The 15616-nt window shown below is 37.8% G+C and overlaps 1 protein-coding gene across 2 annotated transcripts; it reads left to right on the plus strand.

The window, feature by feature from the left end:
• Window positions 1-12906: 12906 nt before the first annotated feature.
• On the plus strand, window positions 12907-15367 carry LOC306660511 (N-lysine methyltransferase SETD6-like). 2 transcript variants are annotated; one of them, XR_013763656.1, is made up of 3 exons: window positions 12907-13362; window positions 13505-13625; window positions 14469-15367. XR_013763656.1 is itself a non-coding variant. In XM_079138808.1 (3 exons), the coding sequence occupies exons 1-3, from the start codon at window positions 13277-13279 to the stop codon at window positions 14990-14992; spliced, it is 576 nt and encodes a 191-aa protein (XP_078994934.1). In that variant the 5' UTR covers window positions 12907-13276; the 3' UTR covers window positions 14993-15367. The 2 variants fall into 2 exon arrangements, 1 of the variants encoding a protein (XP_078994934.1); XM_079138808.1 differs by having other exon boundaries at window positions 14624-15367.
• Window positions 15368-15616: the final 249 nt, after the last annotated feature.

Consider the following 15616-nt stretch of genomic DNA (forward strand, 5'->3'; position numbering starts at 1 on the left):
TTTGTCAGCGGGCGAGGGTCAGCAGAGCTTCTTATTGGGCAGAGAAGGCTGGGGAGCACAAGGGTGGAATTTGATTGACATGTCCCTAAAACTTCTGTATTGATTTCAATTGACATATTTAGGAATAACAATCTGAGGAAATAGTCCCCATTGAAAATAGCATCAACTATCATTAAAGAAGGCTCTGAAATAGGTTTTTGTGACTCTGCTGTTACTTCTAATGATGGCCCCAGCACTACTGAAGTTTTGACTTTTGGTGTTGGGATAACTGTTGAAAACACCTTAGATTATGGACTATAAGTAGGACATGATAATAGGCTGACTTTATTGAGGTTGGTGTGAAAAGAAACATCCAATTAATGAGAAGTCAAATTAATTTACTTGGATACTTACCTCCTAAGTCACCCCAAAAAGCATTCCAAGAGACAGAATGTTCATTTCAGCCCTGCTCCCTCATGTATTCCAGCTGTTGAACATAAGGCTAAGATTATTGCAGCTTCTGTAGCCAAGAGGTGTCTGGGCTGCAATCCTAGCTACTTGAGAAATTAAGGCAGGAGGATGGCAAGTTCGAGGCCAGCCTCAGCAATTTAGCAATACCCTGTCTTAAAGCAAAAAAATAAAATGATATAAAAAGTACTGGGGATTCTGATAAAATGCCTCTTTGTTCAATCCCCAGTACCAAAGTAAATAAATAAATATTTATTTTTCAACATCATTGAACAAAAGCAAAATTTATTGAACTGATCAATTATAAAATATTATCATTATTACATAGTAAGGAAATATTACTTTGTCCTGAAATTATGTCAGTTTCAGAGAACAATTTTAAGAATTAAAAGAATAAAATCTCCCAGTTTTTGAGAAGGAGAAAGAATGTAAACTGTAGTAAAAGCTGACTCTGGGATTCTGGACAATTCAGTCTTCTGGAGCCTCTGGTTTTTACTTTGTATTAATTTCTCCTTTGATTATTCTTCTAGTGCAGTTCATCTCCTTGTGGATTTTCAGTGTTATTTTTCATGTTTTCATGAAATATTTTGTTGAGAATGTTTTGTACAGGCTTTCTAGATGTGAATTCTCTTAACTTTTGTTTATCATGGAAGGTTTTTACTTCATCATCCATTCTGAGCTAATTTTGCTGGGTATAATATTCACTGCTGGCATCGATTTCTTCCAGAGCTTTGTACATATTATTCCAAGACCTCCTAGCTTTGAGGGTCAGGGTTGAGAAATCAGCTGAGTTCTGGATTGTTTTCCCTCTAAGTGTGACCTGTGGTTTTTCTCTGGCAGTCTTCTAGACTTGTTCTGTATGTTAGGCATTTTCATAACAATGTGCCTTGGGGTGGTCATGTTGTATTTTTGTATATTTATGGTCCTTTAAGCCCCCTATATTTGATTTTCCATTTCATTCTTAATGTTTGGGAACTATTCTGATATTATTTCATTGAAAAGATTGTGCATTCCTTTGGTTTGTATCTCTGAGTCTTCATATTTTCTGACAAAACTTAAATTTGTTCTTTTCAGGTTATCCCATATTTCTTGGAAGTTTTGTTCATGGTCTCTTAAAATCTTTTCTCCATTTTCAACTTTAATTTCAAGATTATATATTTTGTCTTCATTGCCTGAAACTCTGTCTTCCAAGTTGTCTCATTATTTTATTATGCTTTCCATTGAATTTTTAATTTAACTTATGGATTCCTTTATTTTGAGGATATTTGTTTCATTTTTTAAGAAAATTTCTACTTTTTATTGAAGTGTTTTTTTACTTCCTGTATTTCCTCTCTGATTTTACTCCTTACATTGTCTGTTACCTTGCAGATCAGTTTATGTACATTATAATCTCCTTCTCGGACATTTCTTCCACAGTGGCCATGATTGAATTTGTTATTGAAGTATCTCGGTGTGTTTGGGAAAATTGGTTTCCTTTTTTTTTTTTTCATGTTTGTGTTCCTACCAATCTAGCAGTATGAATCTGAGGCAGGAAATTTTCTACCCTATGGATTTTTGTGTCCCTGAAGGTTTCAAGTATCTCACCATTTAGGGGGAGACAAATAATAACAACCAATACAAACAATAAACAACATTAACCCAAATAGTTCCTGCTATGACATCTACAATATTTATTGTCACAATAAACTGAAATGATATAGTTATTGCCCACAGTAAAAACAGTAAGTTTGCAAAAGGGCTTAAAATTTCAAATGGTGAACAAGAAGAGAACTGAAGTGATGAAAGATATGATGATTTTGAGAGAAGAGGAGAGAAAATAGAAACAAAAAAAAGAAGAATGAAAGAGAGAATAATTGAGATTGGCTGTTAGTAGAAGGGAAAAAGAGAATCAAGGGAAACAGATAAGTGAGAGAAATAATATATAAAATAAAAAATTTTAAAATTAAAAGAATACAAAACAAAACTGCAAAATACTAATCAAACCTGCTAGTCTTCAGAATAGCAATCCAAGAAAAATAATTGGCTTCAAAAATGCTAGAAATGAGAAAAAATATGAATATATATAAGGGTCCATGAACCATTAAGGTTAACAATTAAACAGATAAAAGAAAAATACTCTACTTTGTGTTCAACCAGAGAAATGATAATTGTACCTCATTTGTGTACAACGAATCAAAGTAAATGAATAAATAAACCAAAGAAAAATTGAAAAAAAATCTTGATGAAAAGCTAAAGAATCATGTCCACACCATATCAATAGACTTAAAGTCAAGAATTATGGGGGTGCCTGGCAACCCAACCAGTGCTTGTTAAGGATCCACTGGGGGAATGATGTTTGCAAGGACTCATCGTCCCGGGAGATGCCAGATGCTTGCCTCTGGGCTCTGGTCCTTTTTCTGCATTATGTTTCTAATATTATAGTACTCATACTATTCCTTGGTAGTAATCACTGAGGGTGAAGGGAATACTACAGAATTTCCCAAGAATATTAATAAAACATTAGGAACTATAACTCCTTTTCACCCACAAGTAGTAAAAAATCTTTTACCACTGTGCGATATGTCTTCTTCCTGGGGTGCTTGTTATGAACATGTAATGCAGTACATAAATTTGGCCACGGAACCGTCTGTCTTTCCAACCATGAGTATGCAAAAAGCACCTCCCACAGTAGCTGCAAGATATGGACTAGCTTATTTTATCTATGGCAAGCCCTGCTACCCCCCTAAAGGCAAGCCCTTAGAGAAGGTAGATATAGATCTCCCCCTGTCTCTTACAGGGTGGTTTAATCCAGATGATGGTTTTGTTTATGTGTGGTGGTAAGGTAAAAGAATAAGGTTTCACAACATTCCTTCCTTCCTACAAAGAATAGGTCACTCCTATAATAAACATTGGTACACAATGTCCTGTTCTGAGAAAAAGAGCTACATAAGACAATGTAATCTATTCAGTATAAAAACTTAGCCATGGGAACCATTGGGATTGTTGCCCTCCTGTAACTTAGCAATTTAGATATTAATCAGATGGACCTAGTAGAAATGGTCATGTGAGATTATTTGTCTATTGCTTTAACCGCGAGAATAATAATAGTCTTAGGTCACATAGAGTTAGATATTAAGGAAATAAACATTGTATTAGCTCATTGACTTAGTTAAATATTTGTAATCTGTACGGTTACTGATTTCTCACAATCTTTTGGTAAAAACAATTTCTGCCTATGCTTTGGAAACTTCTTTGATTTTATTAATCATAAGCCTGTCATCATAGTCTGAAGAAAAGTGTATATAAACCCAGCCTTCCCCAGAATAAAGTGGGATTGATTGCACCAGAACTAGAGTCTGTGTCTTTCATTCTCCATCCATCGCCGACGCTGTCTCCCCGTGCCCCGTTTACCAGTGTGGAACCCATGGACTCCTGCTAGGGCTGGACCCCGGCAAAGAATCACATGATTATTTCAATAGATGCAGAAAAAGCATTTGATAAAATACAGCACCCCCTTCATACTCAAAACACTAGAAAAAATAGGGATAGTGGGAACATTCCTTAACATTGTAAAGGCCATCTATGCTAAGCCCATGGCTAATATCATTCTAAATGGTGAAAAAACTGAAAGCATTCCCCCTAAAAACTGGAACAAGGCAGGGATGCCCTCTTTCACCACTTCTATTCAATATCGTCCTTGAAACTCTAGCCAGAGCAATTAGACAAACCAAAGAAATTAAAGGGATACCAATAGGAAAAGAAGAACTCAAACGATCCCTATTTGCTGATGATATGATTATATACGTAGAGGAACCAGGAAATTCCACCAGAAAACTTTTGGATCTGATAAGTGAATTCAGTAAAGTAGCAGGTTACAAGATCAATGCACATAAATCTAATGCATTTTTATACATAAGTGATGAATCTTTGGAAAGAATAATTAGGAAAACTACCCCATTCACAATAGCATCGAAGAAAATAAAATACTTGGGAATCAATCTCACAAAAGAGGTGAAAGACCTCTACAATGAGAACTACAGAACACTAAAGAAAGAAATTAAAGAAAACCTTAGAAGATGGAAAGACCTCCCATGTTCTTGGATAGGAAGAATTAATATTGTCAAAATGGCCATACTACCAAAAGTGCTATACAGATTCAATGCAATTCCAATTAAAATCCCAATGACGTACCTTACAGAAATAGAGCAAGCAATTATGAAATTCATCTGGAAGAATAAGAAACCCAGAATAGCTAAAGCAATCCTTAGCAGGAAGAGTGAAGCAGGGGGTATCGCAATACCAGATCTTCAACTCTACTACAAAGCAATAGTAACAAAAATGGCATGGTATTGGTACCAAAATAGACAGGTAGATCAATGGTACAGAATAGAGGACACGGACACAAATCCAAATAAATACAATTTTCTCATACTAGACAAAGGGGTCAAAAATATGCAATGGAGAAAAGATAGCCTCTTCAACAAATGGTGCTGGGAGAATTGGAAATTCACATGCAACAGAATGAAACTAAACCCATATATCTCACCATGCATGAAACTAAACTCAAAATGGATTAAGGACCTCAGAATCAGACCAGAGACCCTGCATCCTATAGAAGAAAAAGTAGGTCCAGATCTTCAACATGTCGGCTTAGGACCAGACTTCCTCAACAGGACTCCCATAGCACAAGAAATAAAAGCAAGAATCAATAACTGGGATAGATTCAAACTAAAAAGCTTTCTCTCAGCAAAGGAAACTATCAGCAATGCAAACAAAGAGCCTACAGAGTGGGAGAAAATCTTTGCCAATCATACTTCAGATAGAGCACTAATCTCCAGAATCTATAAAGAACTCAAAAAACTCTACACCAAGAATACAAATAATCCAATCACCAAATGGGCTAAGGAAATGAATAGACACTTCACAGAAGAAGATCTACAAGCAATCAACAAACATATGGAAAAATGCTCAACATCTCTAGTAATAAGAGAAATGCAAATCAAAACTACCCTAAGATTCCATCTCACCCCAATTAGAATGGCGATTATCAAGAATACAAGCAACAACAGGTGTTGGCGAGGATGTGGGGAAAAAGGTACACTCATACATTGCTGGTGGGGCTGCAAATTAGTGCAGCCACTCTGGAAAGCAGTGTGGAGATTCCTTAGAAAACTTGGAATGGACCCACCATTTGATCCAGCTATCCCACTCCTAGGCCTATACCCAAAGAACTTAAAATCAGCATACTACAGAGATGCAGCCACATCAATGTTCATAGCTGCTCAATTTACAATAGCCAGATTGTGGAACCAACCTAGATGTCCTTCAATTGATGAATGGATAAAGAAACTGTGGTATATATATATACAATGGAATATTATTCAGCCATAAAGAATGATAAAATTATGGCTTTTGCAGGCAAATGGATGAAATTGGAGAATATCATGCTAAGTGAGATAAGCCAATCTCAAAAAACCAAAGGATGAATGATATTGCTAATAAGTGGATGATGACGACACATAATGGGGGGAGGGAGGGGTTAGTGTTAATGTTAGAGTTAGTGTTCGGGAGGGGGGCAAGAATGAAGGAAGGAAGGACTGTATAGAGGGAAAAGAGGGGTGGGAGGGGTGGGGGAAAGGGGAAAAAAACAGAATGAATCAAACAACATTACCCTATGTAAATTTATGATTACACAATTGGTATGCCTCTACGCCATGTACAAACAGAGAAACAACATGTATCCCATTTGTTTACAATAAAAAAATAATGATCTAACCTGGGGAATATTCTATCTACATTTGAAAAAAATGTGTATTCTGCTGCCATTTGATAGAAAATTCTGAGTATGTCGTTAGGCTCAGTATGCCTGAAATAGAGCTCATGTCCAGTGTTTCTTACTGATTTTCAGTCATTTGCTGAAGGCACAGTGTTGAAATCTCCTGCAATTATTGTAGTATACTTCTTACTTCCAATCTATTAATATTTGCTGTATATATATTTAGATGTTCTGATGTTGAATTCATATATCTTTACAATTGTTACATCACCCTAATGAGTTGACCCCTTTATCATTATAGAATGACCTTCTTTGTATCATTGTACAGTTTTTGTTTTAAGGTATATTTTATTGAAGTGCAACCATCCCTGATCTTTTCTGGTTTATATTTGAATGGAAGATCTCTTCCCCCATTCCATTTTCATTCTGTATGTGTCCTTATTGGTGAAGGGAGTCTCTTGTACACAGCAGATAGTTAGATCTTATTTTAAATTAATTCATCCACTCTGTGTCTTTTTATTAGAGAATTTAATTCATTTAGTTTGAGGTAATGATTGATAGATAAGTACTTCTACTACTATTTTATTATTTGTTTTCTGTTTGTTTTGTAGGTCCTTTTTATTTTCTTCCTCTCTTCCTATATTCATCTATCATTTGATGATTTTCTCTAGTGGTATTCTTTGATCCTTTAGTTTTCTTTTTTTTTTTTTCCTGTCTTTATGTTCCTAGTAGAGATTTTTGCTTTGTGCTTGTTTACCAAAATGTTCCTTATGTGAAACATCTTATAGTTATAACAAACTAATTTAATCATAAATAAAAAGAATCATGTCCATTGATATTCAAAAGATTCTCAGCTTCTCATCTCTGCAGTGTTAGGTGGTGTGGACTCAAGTGTGATGCCTGCTCCACCCTGAGGGTGGGGTTGCTGGATTTCAAGAGGGAATCCCATAGGTGGATCTCCTGGAGGTGGGGTTTAACCATAGGTGGGCTCTAGGTTCTTCACTGAATGGCAGCTGGCACAGAGATTTTAAATCAGTACACCTCCCAGGCCTACCAGTTGCCAGTCCATGCTGGAAACTTGCACCCCAGGATCTCCCGTGGGTTCCACTCATGTGATGGAGATGCCAATTCTTGGTCCTCTCCATCACATGAGGACTGCACATTTCCTGATCTTGGGTTCTGTCTCCAAACTCAATCTCTCCTGCTGCCACTTTTTTGAATACTCCACCAGGCATGTCTCTCTCAGCCATTCCTGCAAGCAGTCAGATTTCAGGGGGAGAAGGGAGAACTGGGTGTGTTTCTGCTACCAGTTGTCCCCCATATCAACCCCTCTCCATGCTTGATTTTCTCCTGGTCACTTAGGCACATTCTATGTCATGCATGTCATATATTTGTTTATCACCTGTATATCTTCTTCTGTGAAGTGTCTGCCCAGTTCCTTAACTCATTTATTGAGTGGGTTCTTTGTATTTTTAGTGTAAAGTTTTTCAAATTCTTTATAAATTTTAGATATTAGTGCTCTGTCTGAAGTGTGTATGGAAAAGACTTTTTCCCACTCTGTATGCTCTTTTCAAATTATTGATTGTTTCCTTTGCTGAGAAAAAGCTTTTTAGTTTGAATCCATCCTGTTTATTGATTCTTGCTTTATTTCTTGTGCTCTGGGTGTCTTGCTAAGGAAGTCTAGTCCTAAGCCAACATGATGAAATTTTGGGCTGACTTTTTCTTCTACTTGATGAAGGGTTTCAGGTTTAATTCCTAGATTCTTGATCCATTTTGAGTTGAGTTTTGTGCAGGGTGAGAGATAGGGGGTTAATTTCATTTTATTGCATATGAATTTCCAGTTTTGCCAGCACCATTTGTTGAAGAGGCTATCTTGTCTCCATTGTATGTTTTTGGTACCTTTGTCTAGTATGAGATAACTGTATTTATGTTGGTTTTTCTCTGTGTCCTCTATTCTGTACGATTGGTCTACCTGTCTATTTTGGTGCCAATACCATGTCATTTTTATTACTATTACTCGATAGTAGAGTTTAAGGTCTGGTATTGTGATATCTTCTGCATCACTCTTCCTGCCCAGAATTGCTTTGGCTATTCTGGTTCTTTTCTTCCAGATGAATTTCATGATTTCTTTCTCTGTTTCTATGAGGAATGTCATTGGGATTTTAATTGGAATTGTGTTAAATCTGCCTAGCGCCTTTGGAAGTATGGCCATTTTGATAATATGAATTCTGCCTATCCAAGAACATGGGAGATCTTTCCATCTTCTAAGGTCTTCCTCAACTTCTTTCCTTAGTGTTCTGTAGTTTTCACTGTAGAGGTCTTTCACCTCTTTTGTTAGATTGATTCCCGTTCTTTTTTTTTTTTTTTTTTTTTTTTTGAGACTATTGTGAATGGAGTTGTTTTCCTTATTTCTCTTTCAGAGGATTCATTGCTTATGAATAAAAATGCATTAGATTTGTGTTGATTTTATATCCTGCTATTTTGCTGAATTCATTTATTATGTATAAAGTTTTCTGGTGGAGTTTTTTGATCCTTTAACTATAGAATTATGTCATCAGCAAATAGTGATAGCTTGAGTTGTTCTTTTCCTATTTTTATCCCTTTAATTTCTTTGTTCTATGTATTGCTCTGGCTAGTATTTCAAGCATGATGTTGAATAGAAGTAGTGAAAGCGAGCATCCCTGTCTTGTTCCAGTTTTTAAAGGGAATGCTTTCAGTTTTTCTCCATTAAGAATAATGTTGGCCGTGGGCTTAGCATAAATAGCCTTTACAATGTTGAAGTATGTTCCTAGTATCCTATTATTTCTAGTGTTTTGAGCATGAAGTGGTGTTGTATTTTGCCAAACACTTTCTGTGCATCTATGGAAATAATCATATGATTCTTAAACTTAAGTCTATTGATGTGATGTATTACATTTATTGATTTCTGTATGTTGATCCAACCTTGCATCCCTGGGATGAACCCCACTTGATCATGGTGCACTATCTTCTTAATATGTTTTTGTATGCAATTTGCCAGAATTTTTTTTTTTATAAATTTTTGTGTCTTTATTCATCAGCAGTATTGGTCTAAAGTTTTTTTTTCCTTGATATGTCTTTGTCTGATTTTGTTATCAGAGTGATACTAGCTTCATAGAATGAATTTGGAAGGGTTCCCTCCTTTTCTATTTCATGAAATACTTTGAGGAGTATTGGTATAAATTCTTCCTTGAAGAACTCAGTTGAGAATCCAACTGGTCCTGGGCTTTTCTTGGTTGGTAGAATTTTGATGGCTTCTTCTATTTCAGTGCTTGAAATTTATCTGTTTAAATTTTGTATGTCCTCCTGGTTCAGTTTGGGAGGATCATATGTCTCTAGAAATTTGTCAATGTCTCAAGATTTTCTATTTTATTGGAGTATAGATTTTCAAAATAGCTTCTAATTATGTTATGTATTTCAATGGTGTCTGTCATGCTTTTTCCTTTTTCATCACCAATTTTATTAATTTGAGTTTTTTCTCTTATTCTCTTTGTTAGTGTGGCTAAGGGTTTATCAATTTTGTTTATTTTTCCAAAGAACCAACTTTTTGTTTTATCAATTTTTTAAATTGTTTCTTTTGTTTCAATTTCATTGATTTCAGTTCTGATTTTAATTATTTCCTGTCTTCTATGATTTTTGGTGTTGTTCTGTTCTTCTTTTTCTAGGGCTTTGAGATATAATGTTAGATCATTTAGTTGTTGACTTTTTATTCTTTTCTTGAACACCCTCTATGCAATGAATTTTCCTCTTAGTACTGCTTTCATAGTGTCCCAGAGATATTGATATGTTGTATTGTCATTCTCATTGACCTCTAAGAATTTTTTTTTATCTCCTCCCTGATGTTTTCTGTTATCCTTGCTTCATTCAATAGTGTATTATTTAGTCTCCAGGTGTTGGAGTAGTTTCTGTTTTTTATTTTGTCATTGATTCCTAATTTCATTCCATTATGATCTGATAGAATACAAGGTAGTATCTCTATTTTTTTGCATTTTTTAAGGGCTGCTTTGTGGCATAACATATGTTCTATTTTAGAGAAGGATCCATGTGCTGCTGAGAAGAAAGTGTATTCACTTATTGATGGATGGAATATTCTATATAGGTCTGTTAAGTTTAAAATATTGGTTATTGAGTTCTTTGGTTTCTTTGTTCAGTTTTTTTTTTTTTTTTTTTTGGAAGATCTATCTAGTGGTGACAGTGGTATGTTAAAGTCACCCACAATTCTTGTGGTGTATTTGATTCCTGGCATTGAGAAGGATTTGTTTGATGTACATGGATGCACCATTGTTTGGGCATAAATATTTATGATCATTATGCCTTCCTGATTTATGGTTCACATAAGCAGTATGAAATGTCCTTCTTTATCCCTTCTGACTAACTTTGACTTGAAGTAAGCTTTATCTGATATGAGGATAGAAACCCCTGCTTTTTTACTGAGTCCATGTGCACGGTATTTTTCCCCCATCCTTTCACCTTTAGTCTGTGGATGTTTTTTTCTATGAGATGAGTCTCTTGAAGGCAGCATATTTGGTGTCTTTCTTTTTAATCAAATCTGCCAGTCTATGTTTTGTGATTGATGAGTTTAGACCATTAACATTCAGGAATATTATTGAGATATGATTTATATTCCCAGAAGTTTGGGTTCATTTTTGGTTTTTAAGTTGACTTGGTTTCTCCTTTGATTGGTTTTTCCTTTAAGGTAGTTCCTCCATTTGTTGACCTACATTGTTGTTTTTCATTTCCTCCTCTTGGAATATTTTGCTGAGAATGATCTGTAGCACAGGCTTTCTATTTGTAAATTCTTTTAACTTTTGTGTATCTTGGAAAGATTTTATTTCATCTTCAAATCCAAAGGTTAGTTTTGCTGGGTATAAGGTTCTTTGTTGGTAACCATGTTCTTTCAGAGCTTGAAATATGTTATTCCAGGTCCTTCTAGCTTTTAGGGTCTGGGCTGAGAAATCTGCTGATATCCATATTGATTTCCCCCTATATGTAATCTGATGCTTTTTTCTCACAGCCTTTAAAATCCTATCTTTATTTTGGATGTTCGGCATTTTCATTATATTGTGCCTTGGTGTGGATCTGTTGTAATTTTGTGCATTTGGTGTTCTGTAAAGCTCTTGTAGTTGATTTTCCATTTCATTTCTCAGGTTTGGGAAATTTTCTGATATTGTTTCATTGAATAGGTTTTTCATTCCTTTGGTTTGTATCTCTGTATGTTCCTACATCCTGATAATTCTTAAATTTGATCTTTTCATGATATTCCGTGATATCTTTTCTTGGGAGTTCCATTCATAATTTCTTACTGTTGGCAGAAAAAATCCAGGCAGGATGCAAACCTCACATGTCATGTCAGTTCTTTATTCATGGAGATGAAATGGTGCCCGTGGACCCACTCTCCTGGTGTTAAATGAGCCACTGAACAAAGAAAAGGACTGGATTTATATGGGTTATTTTGAGGGGTGGTCTAGTGAACATATGTCAGTTTTGCTTAGTCAGGAATGAGAGCCTTTAGGTCAAGGTCTGTGGACAGTACCTGAAAAGGATCTTGCGTTGGAGGAGATAACGCCTCCTAGAGACTTTTCTTTTGAGAATGATAAGACATCCTCTTTGCCTGCAACCAGCATCTGGAAAACATTCTTTGGAGATGAAAGCTGTCAATGCATGACCTTCATTTTTACTCTCTTTTCTTTTTATCAGGCCTCATTATTTTGGAAATTTCTTATTCTCCATATCCACTACCTACCATCTTCTCTGTTTGGTCAACTTTATTTTCAAGATTAAATATTTTGCCTTCATTATCTAAGGCTTTGTCTTCCAAGTGATCTAGTCTGCTGGTGATGCTTTCCATTGAGTTTTTTGTTGTTGTTGTTGTTTTGGTTTATTGCTTCCTTCATTTCAAGGATTTCTGTTTGTTTGTTTTTTTCAGAATCTCTGTCTGCTGAAATGATCTTTTGCTTCTTGCACTTGCTCTTTCAACTGCTTGCTGAAGTGATCATTCAATGCCTGCATTTGCTCACTTATCTCATCCTTTGCTTCAGGAATCATTTTAATTATGTATATTCTGAACTTCTTTTCTGATATTTTTTCTTCCATGCTGTCATTGGATTCTATTAATATAGAATCTTGGTTTGTTTGGAACAATTTCTTCCCTTGCTTTTTCATGTTGTTCATGTATGTTCTGCTCTAGCAGTGCAGATCTGGGTGGGGTATTGCAGTTTCCCACATATAGGCTTACAGTGATCCTGCAGGTTTCCAAAATCTCTTCTTTAAGGGGGAGATTAATATTAGCAGCACCCAGTACAGAAAATATGCAGCTCTAAACCAAATAGCCCCTGTGAAGACATTAAAAATATTACCATAATATACAGAGAGGATGAATTCTACTATTATCTACAGTATAGCAAATAGATTTGCAATGAGGTGTGACGTTTCCAATGGAGGACAAAGGGGATGGGGAGGGGTGTAGGATGTAACTGTTGATGGGATAAGAGAAGAGTATGTAGAAGTTCTAGATCATAGGAAAAGCGAAAGTGCAATCAAAAGAAGTTGGTTGCTAGCATGAGGGAAGGGAGAAAGAGAATGAGGAAACAGGTAAAAGGAAAATAGAGGGCAAGAAAAATAGGGCGACGCGGGCCAAGCGCCCGCGGGTGAGTGGCGGGCGGCGTGCACGGGGCCCATTGCTCCGCTCCGCCCGGAGGTCGCCCGCGCGTGCCGCTGCGCCCCCCGCCCCAGGTCCGGTTCCCCTCTCCGGCTTCTTCTCCCCCATGCAAAGCGCCCCTTCCGCGCGCACGCGCCATCATCCCCGCGGGCTCTCCGGGGCGGGGCCTCGTCACTCTGCTCCTGTATCTCAGGTGTCACGGCCGCGGGCCAGTGGCGAGTCGGAATCCGACCCAGTGGCGGGCTTCCTGACCTGGTGCCGGCGGGTGGGACTGGAGCTGAGCCCCAAGGCCAGAAGAGGAGCGCCGGCTCCTGCTGCAAGGCACAGGTGTCCCTGAGGCTGTCGAGAAGGATTTGGCCAACATTCGCAGCGAGTTCTATACCATAGTGCTTCCCTTCATGGAAGCCCACCCTGATCTCTTCTGCCCCAGCGTTCGCTCCCTGGAACTCTACCACCAGCTAGTGGCCCTTGTGATGGCCTATAGGTCAGTGAGTAAACCTTGGAGGACCCAGCTCTTACCTTTGGAACTCTACTAAGGGCTAAGGGCGGTGGAAGAAGACGACACTGAGCTCCAGCCATAGTCCCCCACCCAAGCCTGGGCCTTAGCCAAGTTCTCTCTGTGGCAGCTTTCAAGAACCACTGGAGGAAGAGGAAGATGAAAAGGAGCCGAACTCCCCTTTGATGGTGCCTGCTGCAGACATACTAAACCACTTAGCCAATCACAATGCCAATCTAGAGTACTCGGCAGTGAGTGGATCCCACCTGGTTCCTGTTATGTGCATTGATTGAGCATCTGATTCAAACTAGTGTGTCATTGGGCTCAATTTTCCTACTTATACTAAATTATGACGGGGTCAAATGAACTTGTCCTGTGTAATTGTGGTATGCAGTAAAATCATTTGAACACAAAACATCTTAAAGCTCTCAAGAAATCCTGTAAGCTGCCGTGGCTTATGCCTGAAATCCCAGTGGCTGGAGAGGCTAAGGCAGCAGGATCACAAGTTCAAAGCCAGCTTCTACTCAGGCTGTGTCAAAATAAAATATTAAAAGGGCTTTGAGATGTGGCTCATTGGCTAAGTGCCCCTGGGTTCAATCCCCTGTAGCAAAAAAAAAAAAAAAAAAAAAAAAAAAAAAAAAAAAAAAAAAAATCCTCTGATAGACTATTGCCATCATCTACTTGGTACAAGTGCTGGGTGGTATGCATAGCCATGTTTCATCTGCCACTGGCTGCTCTGGCCATGTCAGTGAGCCAAGACTCGGTTAGCCCTGGTGATAGCAGCCTGGAATAGCTATGGTCTCAGTACCTTTCAGGAGGAGAGGTGGGAATGTTCACAGGCCCATGTCTAAGATGACCCCATTTTGGGTCAGTTAAACTCTACATGAAAATTTGAAAGTTATGAAATTAAAAATCAGTGAATGTTGCTGTTACTACTTCTTTCAATTGTCTTTAATATTTGATTGGATTTAATAGTTGTTTTTGAAAGCCGACAACTTTTTCAGTGCTGAGGATGACTGAACTGAGCAGAGATTTACCAAACAACATAGAGAGATGACCTTTTGAAGTTAGCCTTCATCCCTTTCACTCTACAGTATAGGGTGTGACAGGAAGTAAAGGCAGGATGGTGGTAGATACAGCTATGTTCCCTGGCTGACTATACCTGCTGGAGGCTCTTCCTAAGAGAGATGTGATCTTCATGGGAATGGCCTGGGAAGGGCATGGCCCCAGCTTCTCCCTTTCATCCCAGGATTATCTTCGGATGGTTGCTACTCAGCCCATTCCTAAAGGCCATGAGATTTTCAACACTTACGGGCAAATGGCTAATTGGCAACTTATTCACATGTATGGTTTTGTTGAACCATATCCTGGCAACACAGATGACACAGCGGACATTCAGATGGTGACTGTCCGTGAAGCTGCAATACAGGGAACCAAAGGTGAAGCTGAAAGGCTCCAATTATATGAGCGCTGGGATTTCTTATGCAAACTGGAGATGGTAGGGGAAGAGGGTGCATTTGTGATTGGCCGTAAGGAGGTGCTAACTGAAGAGGAACTGGCTGCCACACTAAAGGTCCTGTGCATGCCTGCTGAGGAATTCAGAGAATTTAAAGACTGAGATGGATGGAGAGAAGATGAATGGGAAGAAGACAGACTAACAGTCACAAATATACCCAAGCTCAAAGCATCATGGAGACGGCTTCTGCGAGACAGCGTTCTGTTGACTCTGCAGACCTATGCCACAGACTTAAAAACTGAGCAGGATGTCCTCAGTAATAAGGAAGTCTATGCCAAACTCAGCTGGAGGGAAAAACAGGCCTTACAGTTATCTGAAGTTTGCTCTGGATGGCATATCCTTCAAGGGATAAACCTGAAGACACCAAGGATATTCCTAGGCCTCTATTTAATTTTGAACCTTTTTGTTCTCCCTACTCATAAAACTTCCATCATTAAAGGTAAGGCATAATACCTCCTCATCTTTAAAAAAAAAAAAAAAAGAAATAAAAACTTAAAATTTTTCAAAAAGGAGGAAAAAAGCTCTACCCTATAACAGTCATATAGTATTCAAACCTCCCAGTCTTTAGTAGCCTGATGCATGAGACGTACCTGACAATGAATTTCCAGTCTCCAGCAGGTGTCTCAGGATGGAATATGCCCCACCAAAGATGGCAGCTTCCGCTTCCAGGATAATCAAAGATGGCTGCACTAGCTTCCAAATGTGTTGAAAAATGGGGAGCTGCAG

The sequence above is a fragment of the Sciurus vulgaris genome (assembly GCF_902686455.1).
Source record: "Sciurus vulgaris genome assembly, chromosome: 4".
NCBI classification, from domain to species: domain Eukaryota; kingdom Metazoa; phylum Chordata; class Mammalia; order Rodentia; family Sciuridae; genus Sciurus; species Sciurus vulgaris.